Source organism: Leiobunum rupestre, chromosome 1, assembly GCF_980474605.1.
Source record: "Leiobunum rupestre chromosome 1, qqLeiRupe1.1.hap1, whole genome shotgun sequence".
Classification (NCBI taxonomy): Eukaryota; Metazoa; Arthropoda; class Arachnida; order Opiliones; family Sclerosomatidae; genus Leiobunum; species Leiobunum rupestre.
Window position 1 is genome coordinate 48,614,668 of NC_143384.1, and position 20,691 is coordinate 48,635,358.

The 20,691-nt window shown below is 34.6% G+C and overlaps 1 protein-coding gene across 6 annotated transcripts; it reads right to left on the reverse strand.

The window, feature by feature from the left end:
• Positions 1-15,172: 15,172 nt before the first annotated feature.
• LOC149963137 (protein BTG2-like) lies at positions 15,173-19,733 on the reverse strand. 6 transcript variants are annotated; one of them, XR_016482226.1, is made up of 2 exons: positions 17,478-19,479; positions 15,173-17,410 (listed from the first exon to the last, which is right to left on the reverse strand). XR_016482226.1 is itself a non-coding variant. In XM_090180394.1 (2 exons), exon 2 carries the CDS (start codon positions 18,640-18,642, stop codon positions 18,001-18,003), a length of 642 nt encoding a protein of 213 aa, XP_090036520.1. In that variant the 5' UTR covers positions 18,643-18,676; positions 19,595-19,733; the 3' UTR covers positions 15,173-18,000. The 6 variants fall into 6 exon arrangements, 5 of the variants coding, with proteins under 5 accessions (XP_090036520.1, XP_090036519.1, XP_090036518.1 ...); XM_090180394.1 differs by adding an exon at positions 19,595-19,733 and having other exon boundaries at positions 15,173-18,676; XM_090180393.1 differs by adding an exon at positions 19,572-19,721 and having other exon boundaries at positions 15,173-18,676.
• Positions 19,734-20,691: the final 958 nt, after the last annotated feature.

The window sequence follows — 20,691 nt, forward strand, 5'->3', positions numbered from 1 at the left end:
TTAGGCACACAAAACCAGTTCTCGATGCGTACTCTCGTACTATAAATAAGAGGAACGTTTTAAATGTTACGTAAGTTTATGGTGTCGATCGTCAATTTGTGATAAAGGGTTTTAGAAGTAAATTGTAAGGTCAAGCTTAGGAACCTCAAATATAGGCTAGTAAATGAAATCGTGCTTTAAAACAAGATTGATTTTACTGATTATTGATTTGATTTTTTAAAGTAAAAGTATATTTACTGATTATTGATTTGATTTTTTAAAGTAAAAGTATATTTACTGATTATTGATTTGATTTTTTAAAGTAAAAGTATATTTACTGATTATTTATTTGATTTTTAAAGTAAAATTATATTGACTGATTATTGATTTGATTTTTTAAAGTAAAATTATATTTACTGATTATTGATTTGATTTTTTAAAGTTAAATTATATTTACTGATTATTGATTTGATTTTTTAAAGTAAAAGTATATTTACTGATTATTGATTTGATTTTTTAAAGTAAAAGTATATTTACTGATTATTGATTTGATTTTTTCATTGATTTGATTTTTTAAAGTAAAATTATATTTACTGATTATTGATTGGATTTTTTAAAGTAAAAGTATATTTACTGATTATTGATTTGATTTTTAAAGTAAAATTATATTTACTGATTATTGATTTGATTTTTTAAAGTAAAATTATATTTACTGATTATTGATTTGATTTTTTAAAGTAAAAGTATATTTACTGATTATTGATTTGATTTTTTCATTGATTTGATTTTTTAAAGTAAAAGTATATTTACTGATTATTGATTTGATTTTTTCATTGATTTGATTTTTTAAAGTAAAAGTATATTTACTGATTATTGATTTGATTTTTTCATTGATTTGATTTTTTAAAGTAAAAGTATATTTACTGATTATTGATTTGATTTTTTCAATGATTTGATTTTTTTAAAGTAAAAGTATATTTACTGATAATTGATTTAATTGTTTAAAGTAAATTCATATTTACTGATTATTGATTTGATTGTTTAAAGTAAAATTATATTTACTGGTAATTGATTTGATTGTTTAAAGTAAAATTATATTTTAATTTAATTTCTTAAAAGTAAAATTATATTTTAATTTAATTTCTTAAAAGTAAAATATATTTTGATTTAATTACTTAAAAGTAAAATATATTTTGATTTAATTACTTAAAAGTAAAATTATATTTTGATTTAATTTCTTAAAAGAAAAATTATCGATTGATTTAATTTCTTAAAAGTAAAATGATATTTTGATTTAATTTCTTAAAAGTAAAATTATATTTTGATTAATTTCTTTAAAGTAAAATTATTGATGGATTTGATTCTTAAAAATAAAATTATTGATGGATTTGATTCTTAAAAATAAAATTATTGATTGATTTGATTCTTAAAAATAAAATTATTGATTGATTTGATTCTTAAAAGTAAAATTATTGATGGATTTGATTCTTAAAAATAAAATTATTGATTAATTTGATTCTTAAAAATAAAATTATTGATTGATTTCATTCTTAAAAATAAAATTATTGATTGATTTCATTCTTAAAAATAAAATTATTGATAAAGATAACTTAATGTTTTTTGGGGAAGAAAAGAAGGTGCAAACCCGGGCCCGCAGATCAGGCTTCATGGGCCCCGAAATTAGTCCTGGCTGGGCTTGAAAGATTATCTTAAAATTAAGAAATATTTTCAATGAAATTAAATGTGTATACAATTTTTCTACATTTTTCAAATAAAGAACTTGAATTTCTAGTTTATTTTCAGTCTTATACATATCGTGTCATTTTACCGGACATGCTTAGGCCATTATATCTTCACTTCGAAAATATGAAACTGTGAAATCGGATTACTTATTTTAAAGGCTATATATTCTAAATTGAAAAATCGTCTGCTAAAACTCGCTATGCCTGGTTTATAACGTAACTACCACCATTTAACTTGATTAATTTGGTGGCATAACTACTAAATTAGGTGATTCACCACATAAAATATAGATAAGGAATAGTAACTTGGTTTTGGGGTTACCTATTAACTTAAACGTCATCCTTTGAAATCTAAATTAACCGGATGTACCCCATCAACCCCTAGCTTTAGAATCTCGAGATTAGGAATTCTCAAAGATAGATTTGCAAAGCTAAATTTGAAATTGTTGACGTCACTTCCATAAAGTTAATTTATAGTACATCAGGAAAGGGGTAGGTGGAGGTAATTAGATTGTGTTTGACGTCATCAACACTGCAGTTGATGGCTAATATGTCACCCTTATCCTACGCCTTGCCACGGCAACGCTACTGAACCTTATATTACAGGATGATCAACTACCTTAATTAACACCTTAATACTAGGTCTAAAATAACGCAAAAACGGTACTACTTTAAATATCGACGAAACAATGTATTACGATTAACCGGATTAACGGTGTTCTTAATCGTCCATGTAAAATAACGGTGATTTTAAAATGGACGTAAAAATATATTAGGCTTAACGAAGATTTAAAACGACTCAAAAATGTATTAGGCCTAACGGAGATTTTAAACGACGCAAAAAATGAAATAGGCCTAACGGAGATTTCACATTCGCGGAGTTTTTCCAAAGTAGTGCAACTATAAAAGATTATGGTTTATTTTTTAAACCCTTATCTGTTAATTGATAAAAGCTACTTTAAGAATATTGCAGTCGTCTTGCGTTAAAATACACCTGTTGAGCTTATCGGACTGGTTTAAAAAAACTTTCAAAGAATGACTGCCTACATGCGCGAAATTCTCTCTCGCAATAGTTTGGCTAGATTTCCGTTTTAACACTCCAGGAAAAACCGCTGACGCATTTTTATTTAGTCGCCATGGAGACGGCTAAGCCTTTGTCGCAAGTATGCAAATTGAAATCGAGCGTTAAAACGAGAAGAGAACGCCTCTCGACTAGGCCACATTGGTCTGACCTTGATAGTACTACGCATTGAGTCAGATAACATTCACACGTAACTCGCCCTATTAAATCACATTTTCTGACGGCGGACTTCAATTTGAGGGTTTTATCAAAATTATCCGAGATAACTCACCGGATTAATTGGCCTTTATTTGAAAGTTTATCAACGCTTATCAAAAAATATATATATCGAATTATACAAATCAATAAAATTGAGAAATTTCAATAGTGCATTGCTTTATTATATCATATTAAATGTGATCTTTTAAAAAGAGGTTACTGGTGGAAAACAAAATAATGGGTTTCACCGAAATGATGAAATTGATTACGAGAAGGGTCTTTTCTTAAAATTCAATTAAGAACGCAAACGTTAGTAAGTTTTTAATGGCTTTACGAGAGGGCTAATCCACTATATTGATCTGAGTTCAGGCCTATTGGTGAATGCTAAATCTGTAACCATCTACGTAATTACTATAGTACAGGCCAAGCTACAGGCTTAAACAGTGATTACATGGATCTATTTTTCTTTATTTTTTCAACTAACATTGTGAATTTTTTTACGCACTAAATGGAGTTTGAAATAAAGAATCTATTGTAGAAGCTCATTTATTAACAAGGCGTAGCAAACCTTTTCTGTCACAATGAACGAAAATAATTCAAAATAATTTAGAAATAACAACGATTTTTTGTACACTATAAAATTCTTTTTATTTTCCCTTAAAGAGGTGCGTAACATGTTTCGGCAGTGGCGATTACACCGCCGTTGTCAAACGCGGATAACATAACTTAAATTATTTTCAATTCGTTTTGCGAATCTGAACAGATTTCGCTTCATTTTCGGTATTTCAGGCGTACTCTCTTCAAATTGCAAAAGCCTTCAATAAATAAATTCAATAAATTGCTCGTGCAATTGTGTAAATCGCTAGCAAGGTCCACCTACTGCGCTAGCAACACTTGTGACAACTTAGGAAAGTTGATAACAATTGTTACAAAAATAGCACACTTGGAAAATGATAAGTATACAAAAACTTCAAGGAGTTGTAGGGGGTGAGTTGAGAAGTATGCCTGTTTTTTTTTTCTACGATGAGTTAAAAGAGCGCCAGAGAGCTTTAAAGTGTGACCTACTAGCCCCGGGAAGAAGGCTTCAACAAGCGCAAAACCAAGCAGCAGTGAAATGCGAACATTAAAGTTTGGGTTCGTGTGATAGGTAAACAAGTCGGCCCAGGCCATAATATTAGTTCCACATCACTGTATTCGAGTGGGCAAACCCATACACCCTTAGTAGACACAGGTAGGCAAACTAATACAAAAGCTGTTGAGGCTACGTGATTTCTTATCGTTTGATATATAAATTGCCATACTAAGTTAAAGAGTGGATGCCGCCCACGCTCAGGATACGTGGGTGGGCAAACCAATACAAAAGCTGTTGAGGCCATGTGATTTCCTATAGTTAGATATATAAAATACCATCCTAAGTTGAAGGATTAAAACTTGGGCGCCACCCACCCTCAGGATACGCGGGTGGGCAAAGCAATTACTAAAGCTGTTGAGGCCATGTGATTTCCTAACGTTTGATATATAATTTACCATCCTATGTTAAAGAGTGGGCACCGCCCACCCTCAGGATACGCGGGTAGGCAAACCAATACAAAAGCTGTTGAGGCCATGTGATTTCCTAGGTTGTATACTATTGGACCGAATCCCGTTTGACCGAATCCCATTGAACCGAAAAATATTTTCGTTTACAGCCCAACATGGCGGGATTCAGTTGAATGGGAAATTTAAATCTGGTTCGTTTTCACTTCGGGTAGGTTAGTTCAGGTTGGGTTAGGTTAGGTTAGGTTAGTTCAGGTTGGGTTAGGTTAGGTTAGGTTAGTTCAGGTTGGGTTAGGTTGGGTTGGGTTAGGTTAGTTCAGGTTGGGTTGGGTTGGGTTGGGTTAGGTTAGGATAGGTTAGGTTAGGTTAGGTTAGGTTAGGTTAGGTTAGATATGGTAGGCAACTATTTCACGTCGGGTCTTATCAAGGTTATTTTCTAAAATTAAACCCGGAAAATATCAAATTTCAAGGGAAAAGGTCTAAAAATACACGTCGGTACGAAATAATAAATATTTAAGACATAGTTTAGTCCAAATTAGATATACTATCGTCACGTAACCTACGATATATAAATATGTATCACTAAACGGTATATTGAATGAAAACCGCGCAAAACGCGGTTTTCGGTCGATTGGAATTCGGTTGAATGGTACATTCGGACGAATGGGATTTCGATCCAATGGTCTACAATCGATTTCCTATAGTTAGATATATAAAATACCATCCCAAGTTGAAGTATTAAAACTTGGGCGCCACCCACCCTCAGGATACGCGGGTGTCATACGCATGAATCATATATTGCAAGAATGTATTTATGTACTAAGAATATGGCAAGACGGAGATTCTGTCCCCATGGTCGCATATGGGCCTGTTGCAAAAGCCCTAGCCAAAGTGCTATCCCATTGAATTTAACATGTGCGATTCTAGCAAAGCAGACTTTGGCAACAGGCCCTAAGTTCGACCGCTTTGGATTTTTTGGTATAACTCTTTCACGTAGACGCGAGCGTAGACGATTCCAATCTTTTACTTTTATTGTTCTATCGAATGAGACCAACTTTTTTCCCGGTCACTCTCCCTTTAAGGGGGTTGGTCGGAGGGGGCGGAAATTAACGGCACTCTGTGCGCGTCAAAGAGGTCTATCGAATGAGACCAACTTGTTTTTTTCGGTGACTGTCCCTTTAAGGGGGCTGGTCGGAGGGGCCGGAAACTAACGGCACGCGTGAGGGGGGCGGAAAATCTCTGGACCACCTACACAAACTATAAAAGTGTTCAAGGCTAAAAGCTCAAGCAAAACATTTTGGAGATTACGCGGCCATAAATCATATAAATAAATTATTTTTCGCAGCTCCATCTTCCGTGTCGTCGGTTTCCATGACAAACAAACATACAACACTTAACGACATTCCGTCCATAGCAATAGTCCCACTTCGATATATATATATATATATCGATGTGGAACTAAAAAGGATTTTGTAAACAAATCAAGGTAACCAGCGTAAAAAGGTAACTTAAACAGTATTAAAAGTCCTTGCTGCTTGGTTTTGTGCTTGCTGCAGCCTACTTCCAGGGGCTAGTAGGCCACATTTTCAAGCATAACCTTTTGAAACACCCTGTATACCAAAGTTTATAATCTATGAAACTATTCCACTAAAATGAAACGGGTTCGACGCCAAACCGAGAATCACGGCTCAAAATTCACCGCGAGTTTTACTTTTCCTAACCATGTAAAATGTGAAAATCATAAGTGTGTAAGTAATTGTTCCAAATAATTACTGTTGGCTAATTACTATGCGAAGTGACGTAGATTGGACGTCATACCCGAATAGATAGAGAAAAATATCTGACTAAAAGGAAATATATAATGAATCGAAAAATCGTCTGAAACACGCGGTACAACTTGTTTTTAAGGTAATTAGCGATGGTTAGCCCCAGCTTCTGTTAAACTTGGTTTCAGAAATGTGAATTAGTTCTTGATCCACCACGATAGGTTGACCTAGATATGATTATGTTAAACATAATTAATAATTATGATGTTATGGAAAATAGGAACTATTTGTTCTATGAATAATTAATTAGTTAATTGTATACTAAAATATATTTGATTGTGTTTTGTGTCTTGACAAATTGATTAATAATGTGAGTGCATCGGTAACGTAAACTACATTTTAATTTTATCTTAAGCTACGATGTATGCCTTCAAACAAGCACACAATTGAAGAAGCGAAAATCATAAATTCATAGTGCCTTTAAAATTCTTAAATCAACAGCCACCTTGGAACAAGAAAAAATCACAAATTCATAGTCCCTTTAAGATTCTTATATCAACAGCCACCTTGGAACAAGAAAAAATCACAAATTCATAGTCCCTTTAAGATTCTTAAATCAACAGCCACCTTGGAACAAGAAAAAATCACAAATTCATAGTCCCTTTAAGATTCTTATATCAACAGCCACCTTGGAACAAGAAAAAATCACAAATTCATAGTCCCTTTAAGATTCTTAAATCAACAGCCACCTTGGAACAAGAAAAAATCACAAATTCATAGTCCCTTTAAGATTCTTATATCAACAGCCACCTTGGAACAAGAAAAAATCACAAATTCATAGTCCCTTTAAGATTCTTAAATCAACAGCCACCTTGGAACAAGAAAAAATCACAAATTCATAGTCCCTTTAAGATTCTTAAATCAACAGCCACCTTGGAACAAGAAAAAATCACAAATTCATAGTCCCTTTAAGATTCTTATATCAACAGCCACCTTGGAACAAGAAAAAATCACAAATTCATAGTCCCTTTAAGATTCTTAAATCAACAGCCACCTTGGAACAAGAAAAAATCACAAATTCATAGTCCCTTTAAGATTCTTATATCAACAGCCACCTTGGAACAAGAAAAAATCACAAATTCATAGTCCCTTTAAGATTCTTAAATCAACAGCCACCTTGGAACAAGAAAAAATCACAAATTCATAGTCCCTTTAAGATTCTTATAGCAACAGCCACCTTGGAACAAGAAAAAATCACAAATTCATAGTCCCTTTAAGATTTTTAAATCAACAGCCTCCTTGGAACAAGTAAAATCACAAATTCATAGCCCCTTTAAGATTTTTAAATCAACAGCCACCTTGGAACAAGTAAAATCACAAATTCATAGCCCCTTTAAGATTTTTAAATCAACAGCCACCTTGGAACAAGTAAAATCACAAATTCATAGTCCCTTTAAGATTTTTAAATCAACAGCCACCTTGGAACAAGTAAAATCACAAATTCATAGTGCCTTTAAGATTTTTAAATCAACAGCCACCTTGGAACAAGTAAAATCACAAATTCATAGTGCCTTTAAGATTTTTAAATCAACAGCCACTTTGGAACAAGAAAAAATCACAAATTCATAGTCCCTTTAAGATTCTTATATCAACAGCCACCTTGGAACAAGAAAAAATCACAAATTCATAGTCCCTTTAAGATTTTTAAATCAACAGCCTCCTTGGAACAAGTAAAATCACAAATTCATAGCCCCTTTAAGATTTTTAAATCAACAGCCACCTTGGAACAAGTAAAATCACAAATTCATAGCCCCTTTAAGATTTTTAAATCAACAGCCACCTTGGAACAAGTAAAATCACAAATTCATAGTCCCTTTAAGATTTTTAAATCAACAGCCACCTTGGAACAAGTAAAATCACAAATTCATAGTGCCTTTAAGATTTTTAAATCAACAGCCACCTTGGAACAAGTAAAATCACAAATTCATAGTGCCTTTAAGATTTTTAAATCAACAGCCACTTTGGAACAAATAAAATCACAAATTCATAGTGCCTTTAAGATTTTTAAATCAACAGCCACCTTGGAACAAGTAAAATCACAAATTCATAGTCCCTTTAAAGGGAATATAACCTGCAAAGCAATCTTTATGGAAGACCCCTTCAATTTTTCAAATTTCCCTGTACAGTGGCGCCAAACATTTTTAGAGCGAAAGGCAAGAGCGGCCAGAGCTGCAAGCTTTGGTGTTCCACACCAAATACCTGAGGTTATATTCCCTTTAAGATTCTTATAACAACAGTCACCACGGAACAAGCGAAAATACAACGCTATTGGTTTTCTCCAGCGCCAGCCAATAATAATAGCATAATAATAATAATTAAAGCGTGACCTCTTTGGAAATGTCTCGCTGGCGAAGTAGGTGTAGGCGCTCGTGAACCGTGTGTAACGATTTATTGTCAGTTGACATTATTCCGAGATAAAGAAGTACTCGTGACCGGCCTAGTCAAGCTTTTTCGCAGCGGGTTTTTTGCAGATAAGCCAACGCGTTTTTGCCAATATCTTATTTTTTAGCGATTTGAAAGGCAACTTCGGTTACTGTGGGATAAACGACGATATGCATATATTATAAGTACCGTCAGAACTAGATTATCTACTGTTACGAGAGAAAAGTATCAATTTCTCTATTTAAATTTTGATTTTTTAATTCGGAAAAAATTATTAATTGTAACACCAGAAATTAATAATATCACTCTTACAGATAAGTATCCAAATATGGTATAAAAATTAAACATGTACCTTTGCATGGTGTGAATTACAAAAAAAGTCGTTCAATTGTCCGAAATGCGTTATATTTGTTATTATCAAATTAGGGAAGTTGTGTAACCTAACCTAATCATATTTCTACTAATATATGTATTGTCTCAAATCGCTCGATCAGGGCATTTTCCCCAAAAACATATATAACATGAAATTTCCTTTGGCTCGAATTTACCCTTCAAATTCAGGGACGTCGTTTGGGTGGGAATTGCAATAACTATTTCTATTAATTTAATATTAAATTTGACGCGTTTTTGCCCTTTAAAAACTATTTCCCGGAGGTCAAGTTCTGCCCCATCCTGACAAATCCTGAAATGACCTCGCTGATTACGGCACCAAAATTTACCGAGTTCGGTACTTCCTTTAAAGGTGCATAATGTAGAAATTACATTGCGTAGGGATATTTAGCTATTGATAAAGCATATTTTCCCTTTGAAATAGTAATAGAAAATCAATATGTGATGGTCTTCTCCCCAAAAGTGTTTTGAGAAATCAATGGGGGCTTGCAAGATATATTGAACTCTTCTGGTAACACCAAATTACCGTCTACTTAATTTGCATTTCGTTGGGATATTTGGTCTGTGGGGAACTTTTAATTTGGCATGCAATTGGATTATCATCACAGCGTGGTTGATCTCAATAAAGATAATAAAAATATAGGACTCTCGCTCTGGATATGTTGATCATTTTAATGGTTTAAATTTGAATAATATTTAAGTTTCTTCGTAGAATAATTTTATTATTATCAACAGAAATATATACTGTAGCTCTTAGAGATAAGTATGCGTCTGCTTATATTACTGTTAGTAGATTTAAACCAAAAATATGTCCGTTTAAATTTACATAAATTTAGTGCCTATCTGATTATACTGCTAATGTTATTCGCTTGAAACAAAAATGACGTTGGCTCAGGTTTAAATAATTTTACAAAAAGTTACATTTCACCAGAAGTAGATTATCCATATTAACAACAGAAGTATCTTTATATAAAATCATATTCAACTGTCTTGTCCCCCTCCGAACACTGCTGCCAGAACTTTGATGACAGCTTAGGCAGTATAACGAAAAACATTGTTGTAAGTCCAGTCGCGGTAGCACAAACTCTATATTGGACTTTGATGGGGATTTTATGGAAACACCTATACTGTTAATGTTATTCATTGAAACAAAAATTACGTTGGCTCAGGTTTACATAATTTTCTACAAAGTTACATTATTTTTTGGTTTTAAAAATTCAGCTTATGTTCAGTTCTTATTTGGTCTAGACATATTAAATTTATTTAGTTATATTATATTGACCAGCCAACCAGCGTTGCATGCTTGCCAGATGAAAGATAATAATGAGCTGCCCTGGTTCACGAAAATCCGGGCCACCTCTCTATACACAAAAGTAAATAATCACATAAGTAGTATTTTATAGAATGGTCTATTTCGTGACCGAAAACTATCACAACGCCCCCTTTGGTTCACCATTGAAAGCTAGATTAATTAATCCAAGGGTAGCGGCTAAAGCAGATGCTATTAGTTTTTCCTCATCGTTATTCGTAAATTTGACTTTATAAATTATGATACTTTCATATTAATATAATTTTGGCATCCTTAGCTTATATTTTGATAAGTTTATTTAAGAAAATACGTTCTTATATGACTTTTTAATTTGTCTGTAGCAGACGCTAGATCATAGACGCTACCTCGGAGAAGCTAGCGCCGTTACGCCACCTGGATTCGTTTCGTTCGTGACATGGCTACTTTTATCGTAGCAGTCTATTATGAAACCAGTTACTTAAGGGATCCTCTAATCGCTTACGGTAAAAAAGCTGGTGGATATTAATTTTCGAGCCCCAATAAAGCCGTAACTCTTGGAGATAACTATACAATCGGGCCCCAGAAGCTTCACGGGCCCCGGTAATTTGTACCGGTTTCCCCCCTCTCTTGACGGGCCTGGGTTCCTTACATGATGTAAGCTTAAATCAATCTTTGCTTGACCATATCAAGTAACAATAATAACCTCATTTACTGCAGAATTATCGTCTGCTAAGCCAACGTTTTGAGTTTTATAATACCAAATATTCTGCTTAGCAGACCAAAATCTAGCAATTTATGAACTTCTAGCGTTATCCGCTACGTGGCTCTAGGTATACTGAAAAAGTTCATTTGTGGCATGGCTGACCTCTGACCTTTCGACTTCGTCAATTCCAACATTTGTTTGAACTCAGTGGGGTACAAAAAAACCCTAGAGAAACTCACATTGTTTTTTCAAATTGTATCGTTTTTATTTACCGAAAAATAACTAAAATCCATTTGCTAATATTGCCCAAACATTTACTTTATTTCTATCATCGTGTACCCTGCTTTACCAAACAACAAATATCGATTACATTGCTTTATCCCAACAATCATTCCATTATTCTTTCTCGCGGTTTCGCGTTCCCTCCTTTACCCAAGTTGTCTATAATTTTCTATAAATTTCGAATATGTGAAATTGTGGATCCAAAGTAAGGTTTTTAAAAATCGTTATTTTGAAGTTGCTGTTTAAACTTTGCTTCGAATGATCAACCTATCTCGTAGATTATAGAGAGGTTGTACAAGCGAGGGTACACTTGCAAACTTTGAGTACTTGTTTAAGGATATCTAGGTGATTTTTAAAATACGATACTGATTTTGAAGTATTTTTGACTCCCTGCCATTGGAATTTAAGAGGCTTTAAGACTATACATCCCTCGATACATCGTTTTAAAGGTCAATTAGTTCAAACCAACAAGTTTGTCCAACTAATTCTGAACAGCAAAAGTTAGTACAATTTTTAGGGCACCAAAATATAAACATTTTTGGGTGGGCAATGTTATTGCGATATCCAACTATTTGAACTTCAGAGTATTACTTGATGTCTCTGAAGTGCTAACTTTGTAACCTTTGACCTGGTGTCTGGTTAGTATATAAAATTGTTATTATTGAAATAGCGGCTAAATGCATGAAAACCAAGATTAATAATATAAAATGATTTAATAGAAACGCATGTTTGGGTGTAAAGGTGTAAAGGTGTAAACAGCATATGGTGACCATTTAAGCCACAGTCACACTTAAGCTTTTAACGCAATTGAAGTTAGTTAGAATTCCAGTTTTAACGAACGAAATTGAGAAAAACTGGCAACAAAATCTGCTGAATGTAAATTTAGTTTGTACATCGAGCATGAACAACTAATTGATACGAATAAAATTGCATATTCTGAAATTAACTTTGTTAGTAAGTATAATTTTCCAGATTTTTTCAGTGAGGGTTTTGAGGTTATTGGACGGATTTTCGCCGGAATTTTTAGAGATTTTTCAAATTATTTTCCTGATTTCTATGACTTTCTTCTAATATATTGCAATAATTTCAATGATAATTAAAATAAGTATTTTTAAATTTACTACCAAAATAAATAAGTTCCTAAATACACAGCTTAAAACAGTAAGGAAAAGTAAACGTAATACATTTTATCAGTACTCGTTTTTTGTACTATTAATTAATATCTAGTTATAGATTAACACCATCAGTTTATAATTTTTTTTCACGTAAGTATGAAAAAATTTACTTATATACTATTTTTAAAATAGCCAGGTCTGACAAGAGATAGGGGAAGCCGGTGTAAATGACCGGGGCCCGGGCTTGAACGAACAGGGTATACTCTGCAAAAGTATAGCTATCTCCAGTAGTAACGGCTCTCTTGTGGCCTGGTTTTTACATTTAACCGGGGCCCGGGCCCGCTATCGGCAGCCCACAACATACCCATACAGGTTTAGTGAACTTCAGAGTCACAGGCCTAATACGTACTCTTTGCCTTGATGTCATAGCGAGGGGCTGATCACTCCGCGTAATCGGTGTACAGAGCCGTACCTTTGACTGTACTAATGGGACTACGCGTAATCTTTGAAGTCCCTGCCTTTGGCAGTGGTAATCTAAGCGTAGTCCGGTGTACAGACTTTCTAAGAGTGGTTAGCCCCTCGTGTCATAGTCAGCGCATACAGGTAGCAATTCTGGCTCGTTTATATTTGCAGGTATGACGTCAATCCATAGCTATCACTCAGGGCCATATTACAGCATGTGTCAAGTGTGCCATGGCACAGGGCCCACGCTTCAAAATAAATGCTTTTCCCATTCTTTTTCATATTATTATTTCAATATTTTAAGTAAGATCTGAATTTTTTAGGGGCTCCAAATTCTACTTCGTACTGTTTGCACAGGGCCCCCAATATTATTAATCCGGCCCTGCTATCACTAATTATTTTGACTAACTGAAACACTTTGTTATAGTTGAATGGTACTCTTGGTCTTGGTGCGTACAACTATTGGAAAATCGATTTACCTGATATTTTCCGGATTTTCCCAGATGCGGGAGCACCTAATGTTTTACGATAACCTAAATAAAAACTAAGGTTTTATATTGTGACGTCACAAAAACTTGCCTAGTGTAACGCTCCATGTTATTACTAACTAAACCAATCTTTCCATTAAAGTATTTCATGATTGACATTTAAACTAAATGGGTTCCATTAGTAATGGACTAAGAAAGCCAAACTTATTAAAGAAAATGTGTACTGCTTCAGGCCAACATTCTGAACGCTTATAAATTTCCCTGATATTTATCAGGGTTCATACAACTAATGGCAACCCGATTTCCCTGATATTTCCAGGTTCTTCCAGGGATATTTCCCTGATTTTTCCAGGTGCAAGATAACCACAATTAAAACTAAGATTTACAGAGTAATTCCTTTCATGATAGTCATTTAAGCTAAATTGGTTCCATATTATCATATAAAAGGTGTATTATTAGTATTATTTGTGCAAAAAGGTAAACTAAATACCTTTTCATAAGAAAACCTATTGATCAGGGTTGCCACAGTTTTTTCTTAATCAAATTCCCTGACTTTTCCAGGTTTTCCCTGACCATCTCCGGAGATTTTGTATTTTTTTACCTATATTTAGTGAAAGTTTCCTATTTGCAACCGAAATTAAATTCCCTGACATTTCCCTGATTTTTAGACCATATTCAAATTCCCTGACATTTAGACCATATTCAAATTCCCAGACTTTTCCAGGAATTCCAGGTTTGTACTCATTACGGAGAACTTTCTGAACTCTCATAAAATTACCTGATTTTCTATCAACAATTCCCTGATATTAACAGGTTTTCCAGGTCCGTATGTAACGGTACCTGCTAGTGTATTACCCTTGACCCCTCATCAAACTCTTGACGAAATATCTAGTGAATAGCTCCTATAGACTTAAGGTAATAACCACTTCATAGCTTTGACCATGGCCGCCATTTTGGTGGTACTAGTGACGTTATGTGGCGTCATAGTGGGACATCGCACCATAGTAAGATATGTTTAATTTCTTAGATATTGATACAGTATTCAAATTCTAACGTTTTGATCGACATACGTACCAATAACAGCCAGTAATTCCTTTTACACTCCCAGAACACATTTAGTGTACCATTTCTAATTGAAATTACGTTACGAGAGCGATCTGAGAGTGCACCGAGAACGGTATAAGGAATTCATTAGAAAATAATCCAAATATCACGAAACACCAGTTACCGAGTCACAAACCCGCACACATCCGTCTTTCCATCACAAATACACTTTCTAAAAATCCAAAATGCGTATTCAAATGAATAGGCCTAGGTCTACGGTTTCTGAACAATAATTGGGTAAAAACTCCTTGATCCAATTAAATTAGCGTAGCCAAAGAGATGTCCCCTATTAGTAACTCAATGCCTTTTCCAACGAAGGTTTTACCAAGCCCAAGGCTTAACGGAATTTTGTACGATATAATACGGTTTCCGGAAATATTATTGCCAAACTTCCTTGTGAGAAGAAAAATTTCCTGTCACCGTGATAAATGCTTTTGCGTCCTCGTTAGCGAAAATTTTGACGAAAGCCAGCCAGGCGAAAATATCGAATTAATTCCACTTAAAAAATATATTTTATAAGCCTTTTTTGTTTTGAGTCTAAATAATACATTTAAATAGGGTTAAATTAGGCTTAACTGAAATGACAAGTCGAGATCTTTTCATGCTTTAAACATATTTGTATCCCCCGAGGGGAACATTTTTTCATATTTATTGAGTTTTACCACCATTTTTTGGTCGCGTAGTGACACAAAGCCGCCATTTTGAAATTAGCGAGGGAAAAAATATTAGGAAGGGTAGTAGGATAAAAAAAATTATGGGAACAAAAAATAACTTTGTACAAAAATTTCTCTTTTTACATTTTTATAAAGGTTTTGTTTGTTTTTTTTTTATAAGAAAATTTTTTCTCAGTCGTTATGAAGGATTTTTTTGGTAAACAAAAATATTCCCGATTTTTGTAGTTTTTTTTTATATATTTAATTTTTGTTTAAAATAATTGCAAAAAACAATTGTTTTTTTCACGATTAATAATAATACCGCATGCAAAATGATTTTTTTGACGCTAAGAATTTGAGAGAAAAAACAATAGAACACGATTTTATTAAAAACAACATTTAAGAAGTTAAATCCTATCGCACGTGATGCTGAAACCGGGTTTATGAGATCTGAAGGAATTTCATTTTTAAAACACAAAAAATACCGAACCGCTACTTCATAGTATTATTATTCACAACAGCACTGTTTTTATGAGGGGTAAAATTTATCTTAACTCAGAATTTGTTACGTTTCATGAAATTATTTTTACTAAAATTTACAGAACAACAAAGAACATTAAAAAAGGGTTTCACGAAATTAATATTTAATTAATTTTAGGTAAATAAGGGGGTAAACCGGTATAATTGTACAGCTTCGAGAAAGAGGTTTTGGTTATGTTAAATTCATCATGTTGCTCTCTTTAAGAATTTTTGAATGTTTTTGTTTTAATGCATTTGTTTTTTTGTATTCAGGAACATTATATTTTTTAATCGTTTTTTTTTGACTTTGCACGTTTGCGACAGTTAGTACATTTTCTTCCACCTCGAAATTTTTAAAAATCGAGGAAAATTCGCGAAAGAAAACAAACACAAAACAAGAAAACATTTTAAAAATAAACCATAATTAGTTCATCGCGCATTTTAGCCAATTTATGTGGCCCAAGAAATGTTTTTTTTTAAATAAAAAAAATAAAAACAATAAAACAGACGAAATTCCGTATTTTTTTTTGCGTTTTTTAGGAACCCGTCCGTTTAAACATCACAGCATTTTTTGTTGGTTTTTTTAATCATTTACTTGGGCCAACTAGGAGGACTAAATAACAACGCTAATGGTTTTACTTTTTTGTTTTGCTCTGGCTTGGTCACGGGCCAAAAGATTGTTCGCCCTAATTTCCGAGGAATAGTTTGAAATAATTCCTTTTTCGACCCATCGAATTTTAAAAAGATTTTCTTAGTAATCAAAGTAATTTGCACTTGGATATCTTACTCCGTACGCATGTAAACGAATTTAATCGCATCACCAGGAACCTAACCCTAAATTGAGGTCATTTATTTTGTTTAACAATTAAGTTTTATTTAAATCATCATATCACTTTTGGTTTGTTAAACCGAGTATTACCATTACTGTTCAAATAACGGCGTTACTTTTGCAGTTATTTGAACAATATTAGTTGTGGTTTTATTTTTCCCAACTTAATTGTTTTAGTTTTTTTGTCCTAGGCTACTTTTTTAAGATTAATTCAATTTTGCAGCGTACGTTCTATGGAACGTTCCATTTATAATATAGAACAAACGCTGCAAATTGAAACAGACATCAACCATATCGTGACAATTATTATTATTATTGCAATTATGATATAAATTATATCTACAGAAAAATAAGTACCCTACAGTTCAAAAAAACCAAAACCATTAACACAATGGCACAGTTTATAGAAAAAATCACACAAAATTGGAAGACAAATTAGGGTTAAGTTCCATCCTTCGATAATTCGTTTTTTTTTAAAGATTAAAATTTTAAATTTAAGCCAAATTAGTTTAGAAAATTATTTTTTTTAGAAGCTCTATTTTTTATTGCCTTTATAATATAACCTGATGGCGAAATTTTCAGATTAAGTTTTTTTTTAATAATTAATACCAACTTCCAATTATACCTGGCTACACTCAATTCAAATGACTTAGACCTATATTTAATAATACCATGTTGAAAATAAAAAAAACATTGTAATAAACCTAACTTATCGGTTCATATCACGGTTATAGATTCTTCAGACCAAATTTGGTTTTTTAAAGGGTATTTTTTATATTTATCTTTCTTTTAAAAATAGGTTGTTATTTTTTTCTTGTTGATGAAAATGGTCCCTTTAAAGGTGGTCACAAAGTGGTCATTTAAATGTTGTACTATAAAAAATCAGTTTGTTGTACTTACAGATGTATATTTTTTTGCGTCTTTTTCTCAATATTTTATACATGAACGCCAATAGTAGAACCGTGGAAGGCTTGAATATTTTTTTATTTTTTTCTTGAGAATAAGGAAACGAGATCACAAAAATAAATTCTACTCCCTTGATATATTATATATTTTATACAAATTGGGAGTTGAATGGCGGTTTTTTTACCAATAGTTTTCCTTTTTATATATATATATATCTCGACACCTTTATTTTTATTAAAAATTGATTCTTTTGGGGGAGGGGGTAACGTTCGCGAAATGGAGAATTAAGGGGGGGCATTTAAGGGGAGGGCGTCGAGGAAAAAAATTGAGGGTCTCAATCGAGGGGCAAAATTTATTTTTGGCAGTGGACCTCGCGTTTTATTTTTTGAAAAGTTAAAAAACAATAAACAAAAACAAAATATCACCCATCGACTGGACAAGATCGAATAAAAACGGCGAGTTCAATTACTGACCGTTTCTATTGTTTCGTTTTTAAAAAGTACTTGCGGGGAGTACTCTAACTGGCGACGTAGGCCGCAAGCTGTTCCAGATGGACGTTTCGTGGGTCCATAATGAAGCAGTCCCAACTATTGCGCAAACTGTCCTTACAAGTGGAAGTTTTCTTCGCGTCGTAAGAGGAGTTTGACGAGCCGTGGTGCGGAGTGTAAACCCCGTTATTGCGGTGGTATTTGGCCGTCTTGGGCGGTTGTTGGTGGCGGCGATGGTCGTTGTTGTCCGTCGCGGAGAAGAGCCCGTTCTTGAGCGACGAGGACTGAGACGAGGAGGAAGTTGAGGCCTTGGTGATGGAACCGTCGAAGAGGACGCAAATGCTTCCGTTTTCGCCGATGCGATAGGAGACCTCCTTGGGGTCAACCCAGAGGGTCAGTTCGTTGGGGAACATGTGTCGCAGGGACTGCTCGTCCCAGCCGCAGGCGAAACCCGCTTTGGCGAGGATGGGGTCCATCTTGTGGTTGATTCGGATGCATCTGTACCCTGATCCTTTGCACGGCTTCTCCGGGAACCAATGTTGCTGGTAATGATGTTTCAAGAGATCCTCCAGCTTGACTCGGAACTCGTTTAGCCGGACGTCCTCCATGGCGTTGGCCAGTCTAAGCAGATTCGACAAGAAATTGGCGGCGCTTCTTATCTCGACTCTCATAATTGTTTTCCGTTGAGGGTGCTCTCGTTTGAATCTTCGAAATTAAATTGGTAGTTCTCCGATTAGGCACTGGGGATTCCAGGTTGTACTTGGGCGGAAGCCGAAGTGAGGGTTGGTTTCTTTGTTGTTGTTTTAAGACTAGCAACAGCTTTTGACGAGAATTTTTTAACGAAAAGGTTTACCCTTCTTGAAATGAATAATGACAACGGTGGGGTGGTTTATTTGAAGATTGAATTCGACGGCGAACTAATATGGCGGCGGCTCTCACTCACGGATGAAGAAACACAAATTAAGTAATAAAACAATCACACTAGTTCGTCATGGACCCTGAGTGGAAAAAAAAGTTTTCCAAAAATTGACGTTAGCTATATCTTTGGCAGTTTGTAATTCTCACGTATAATGAACTAGCATTACTTAAAGTTCTGTCCCAGCAGCTTTGTTTTCGGCACCTGAACGGTGTTTTTGGCATAAGGACAGCCGATTTCTCCGCGTCCTTCCCCAAATTATCCTTCAATGCTGATGTTAAACTTTAGCGCGACCCTACAGCCGAGAAGCGCGTCTCTCCAATCCCGTCTTTCGTTTATACTAGACCGAACTCGCAAACTTTGCTGGGCTCTTTGTTAAAAACTCGGCCGAGCTATGTACGGGCGCTGGCGGCCCCCGTGACGTCAAACTATACAGCTGGCTGACGTTCTAGGAAAGCTTACCCAATCAGAGATAGATATCGCTAGCCTCGCGATGGAATACTCGTTTTTCTAGAGCTCTGATTGGACGATAATTCCGGTTGGCAACAAATATCCCGACGCGAGGCTAGCGTTTTAAGCCGCTCCTCAATAGAATTATATAGAGAGGCCACGAAACATACATCCCTATGGAACTTGTTTACCTCTCGTTATTTTGGGAAAAACTTTAAGGAAAGGCCTACTTACAATGAGAAGGGAGAGGAACGTACCCGTGGACTGGCCTGGCCTCCCCGCGATGTAGCTCCGCTTCGGCTTTAAAATTCAAATCAGCTCTGGGGATATACAAAGAACTTTTTGGGTGTAGTTCTCCTCGTTAGACTGGTTCTTAGAACTCATTTGAAACGGAAATAAAGCGAAGATTTTTTATGGCGCGTTACGTTACAATCTTATACGCCTTTTAGCCCCTTTAATTCGTAAACGTCCAGAAAAATGAATAAAACCTATTTTATTCTTATTTATTTTTTAGAAATAGACGCCGTAATTCGTTTACTAAATAGTCCAAAATATTCCATCCTCGAAGCAAAAATGTTAATTTTGTGATTTTAAGTAGAACAAAGTTTTCAAGCCTAAAAAAGTGTAATGTTTTTCTATATTTAGTTGTTTATTAACCCTTGTCAAAAATAGGTCATCGCCTGTTACGAAAGCGATAATTACCAGAACATTAATCTGGCGACACAAAGGAAGGCCAAGGCTTCATACGTGACGAAATACGAAACAAAATATTGATAATATGGACCGAGAATACACTTTTTTTTAGCTTCGGGACCCAACAGCATTACAACCCTGCCCATTGCCAAAAAATTTCCCGATGACGAAGCAGAGGCTTATGGCCCTACTCCTCGGTTTGGTTTTTTAAATTGTAGGTCCCGCCTTCGCCGTGAGCTATGACGTCGAAACCTTTAACCAATCCGGAGATCTTACCATATATGGAGCGCCAGACTATGACGTCAGCACCAGCTAGAATATTCCTCCAACGTTTCCGACGCTTCGAGTTCGTTCAAGAATGAAAGAGAGGCGAGGAGGGAGGGGGGGGGGGGAAGAAGTAGAGACAAGTCAAGCCGTGGGCCGAGAGCCAACGCCACCTATGAGCCTCTCGAGATTGATTGTTTCATTTTCGGGATATCCCTTATCTTGAATCTGTTGACCTTTACAATAGGAGGGAGCTTAAAAATAGCAGTTTCCAATGAAATATATTTTTCGGTCTTCGAAATATGCCGGAGTTTGTTGGTTTCTACCCAAGGTTTCCATATTTATGGGTCAAACTGAGACTTCTTTCTACCATGGCTCACATGTATTTATAGTTCCT

Bases quoted from the DNA above. Each gene is read 5' to 3' on its own strand.
- LOC149963137 (XM_090180394.1), bottom strand. From the start codon at position 18,642: ATGAGAGTCGAGATAAGAAGCGCCGCCAATTTCTTGTCGAATCTGCTT.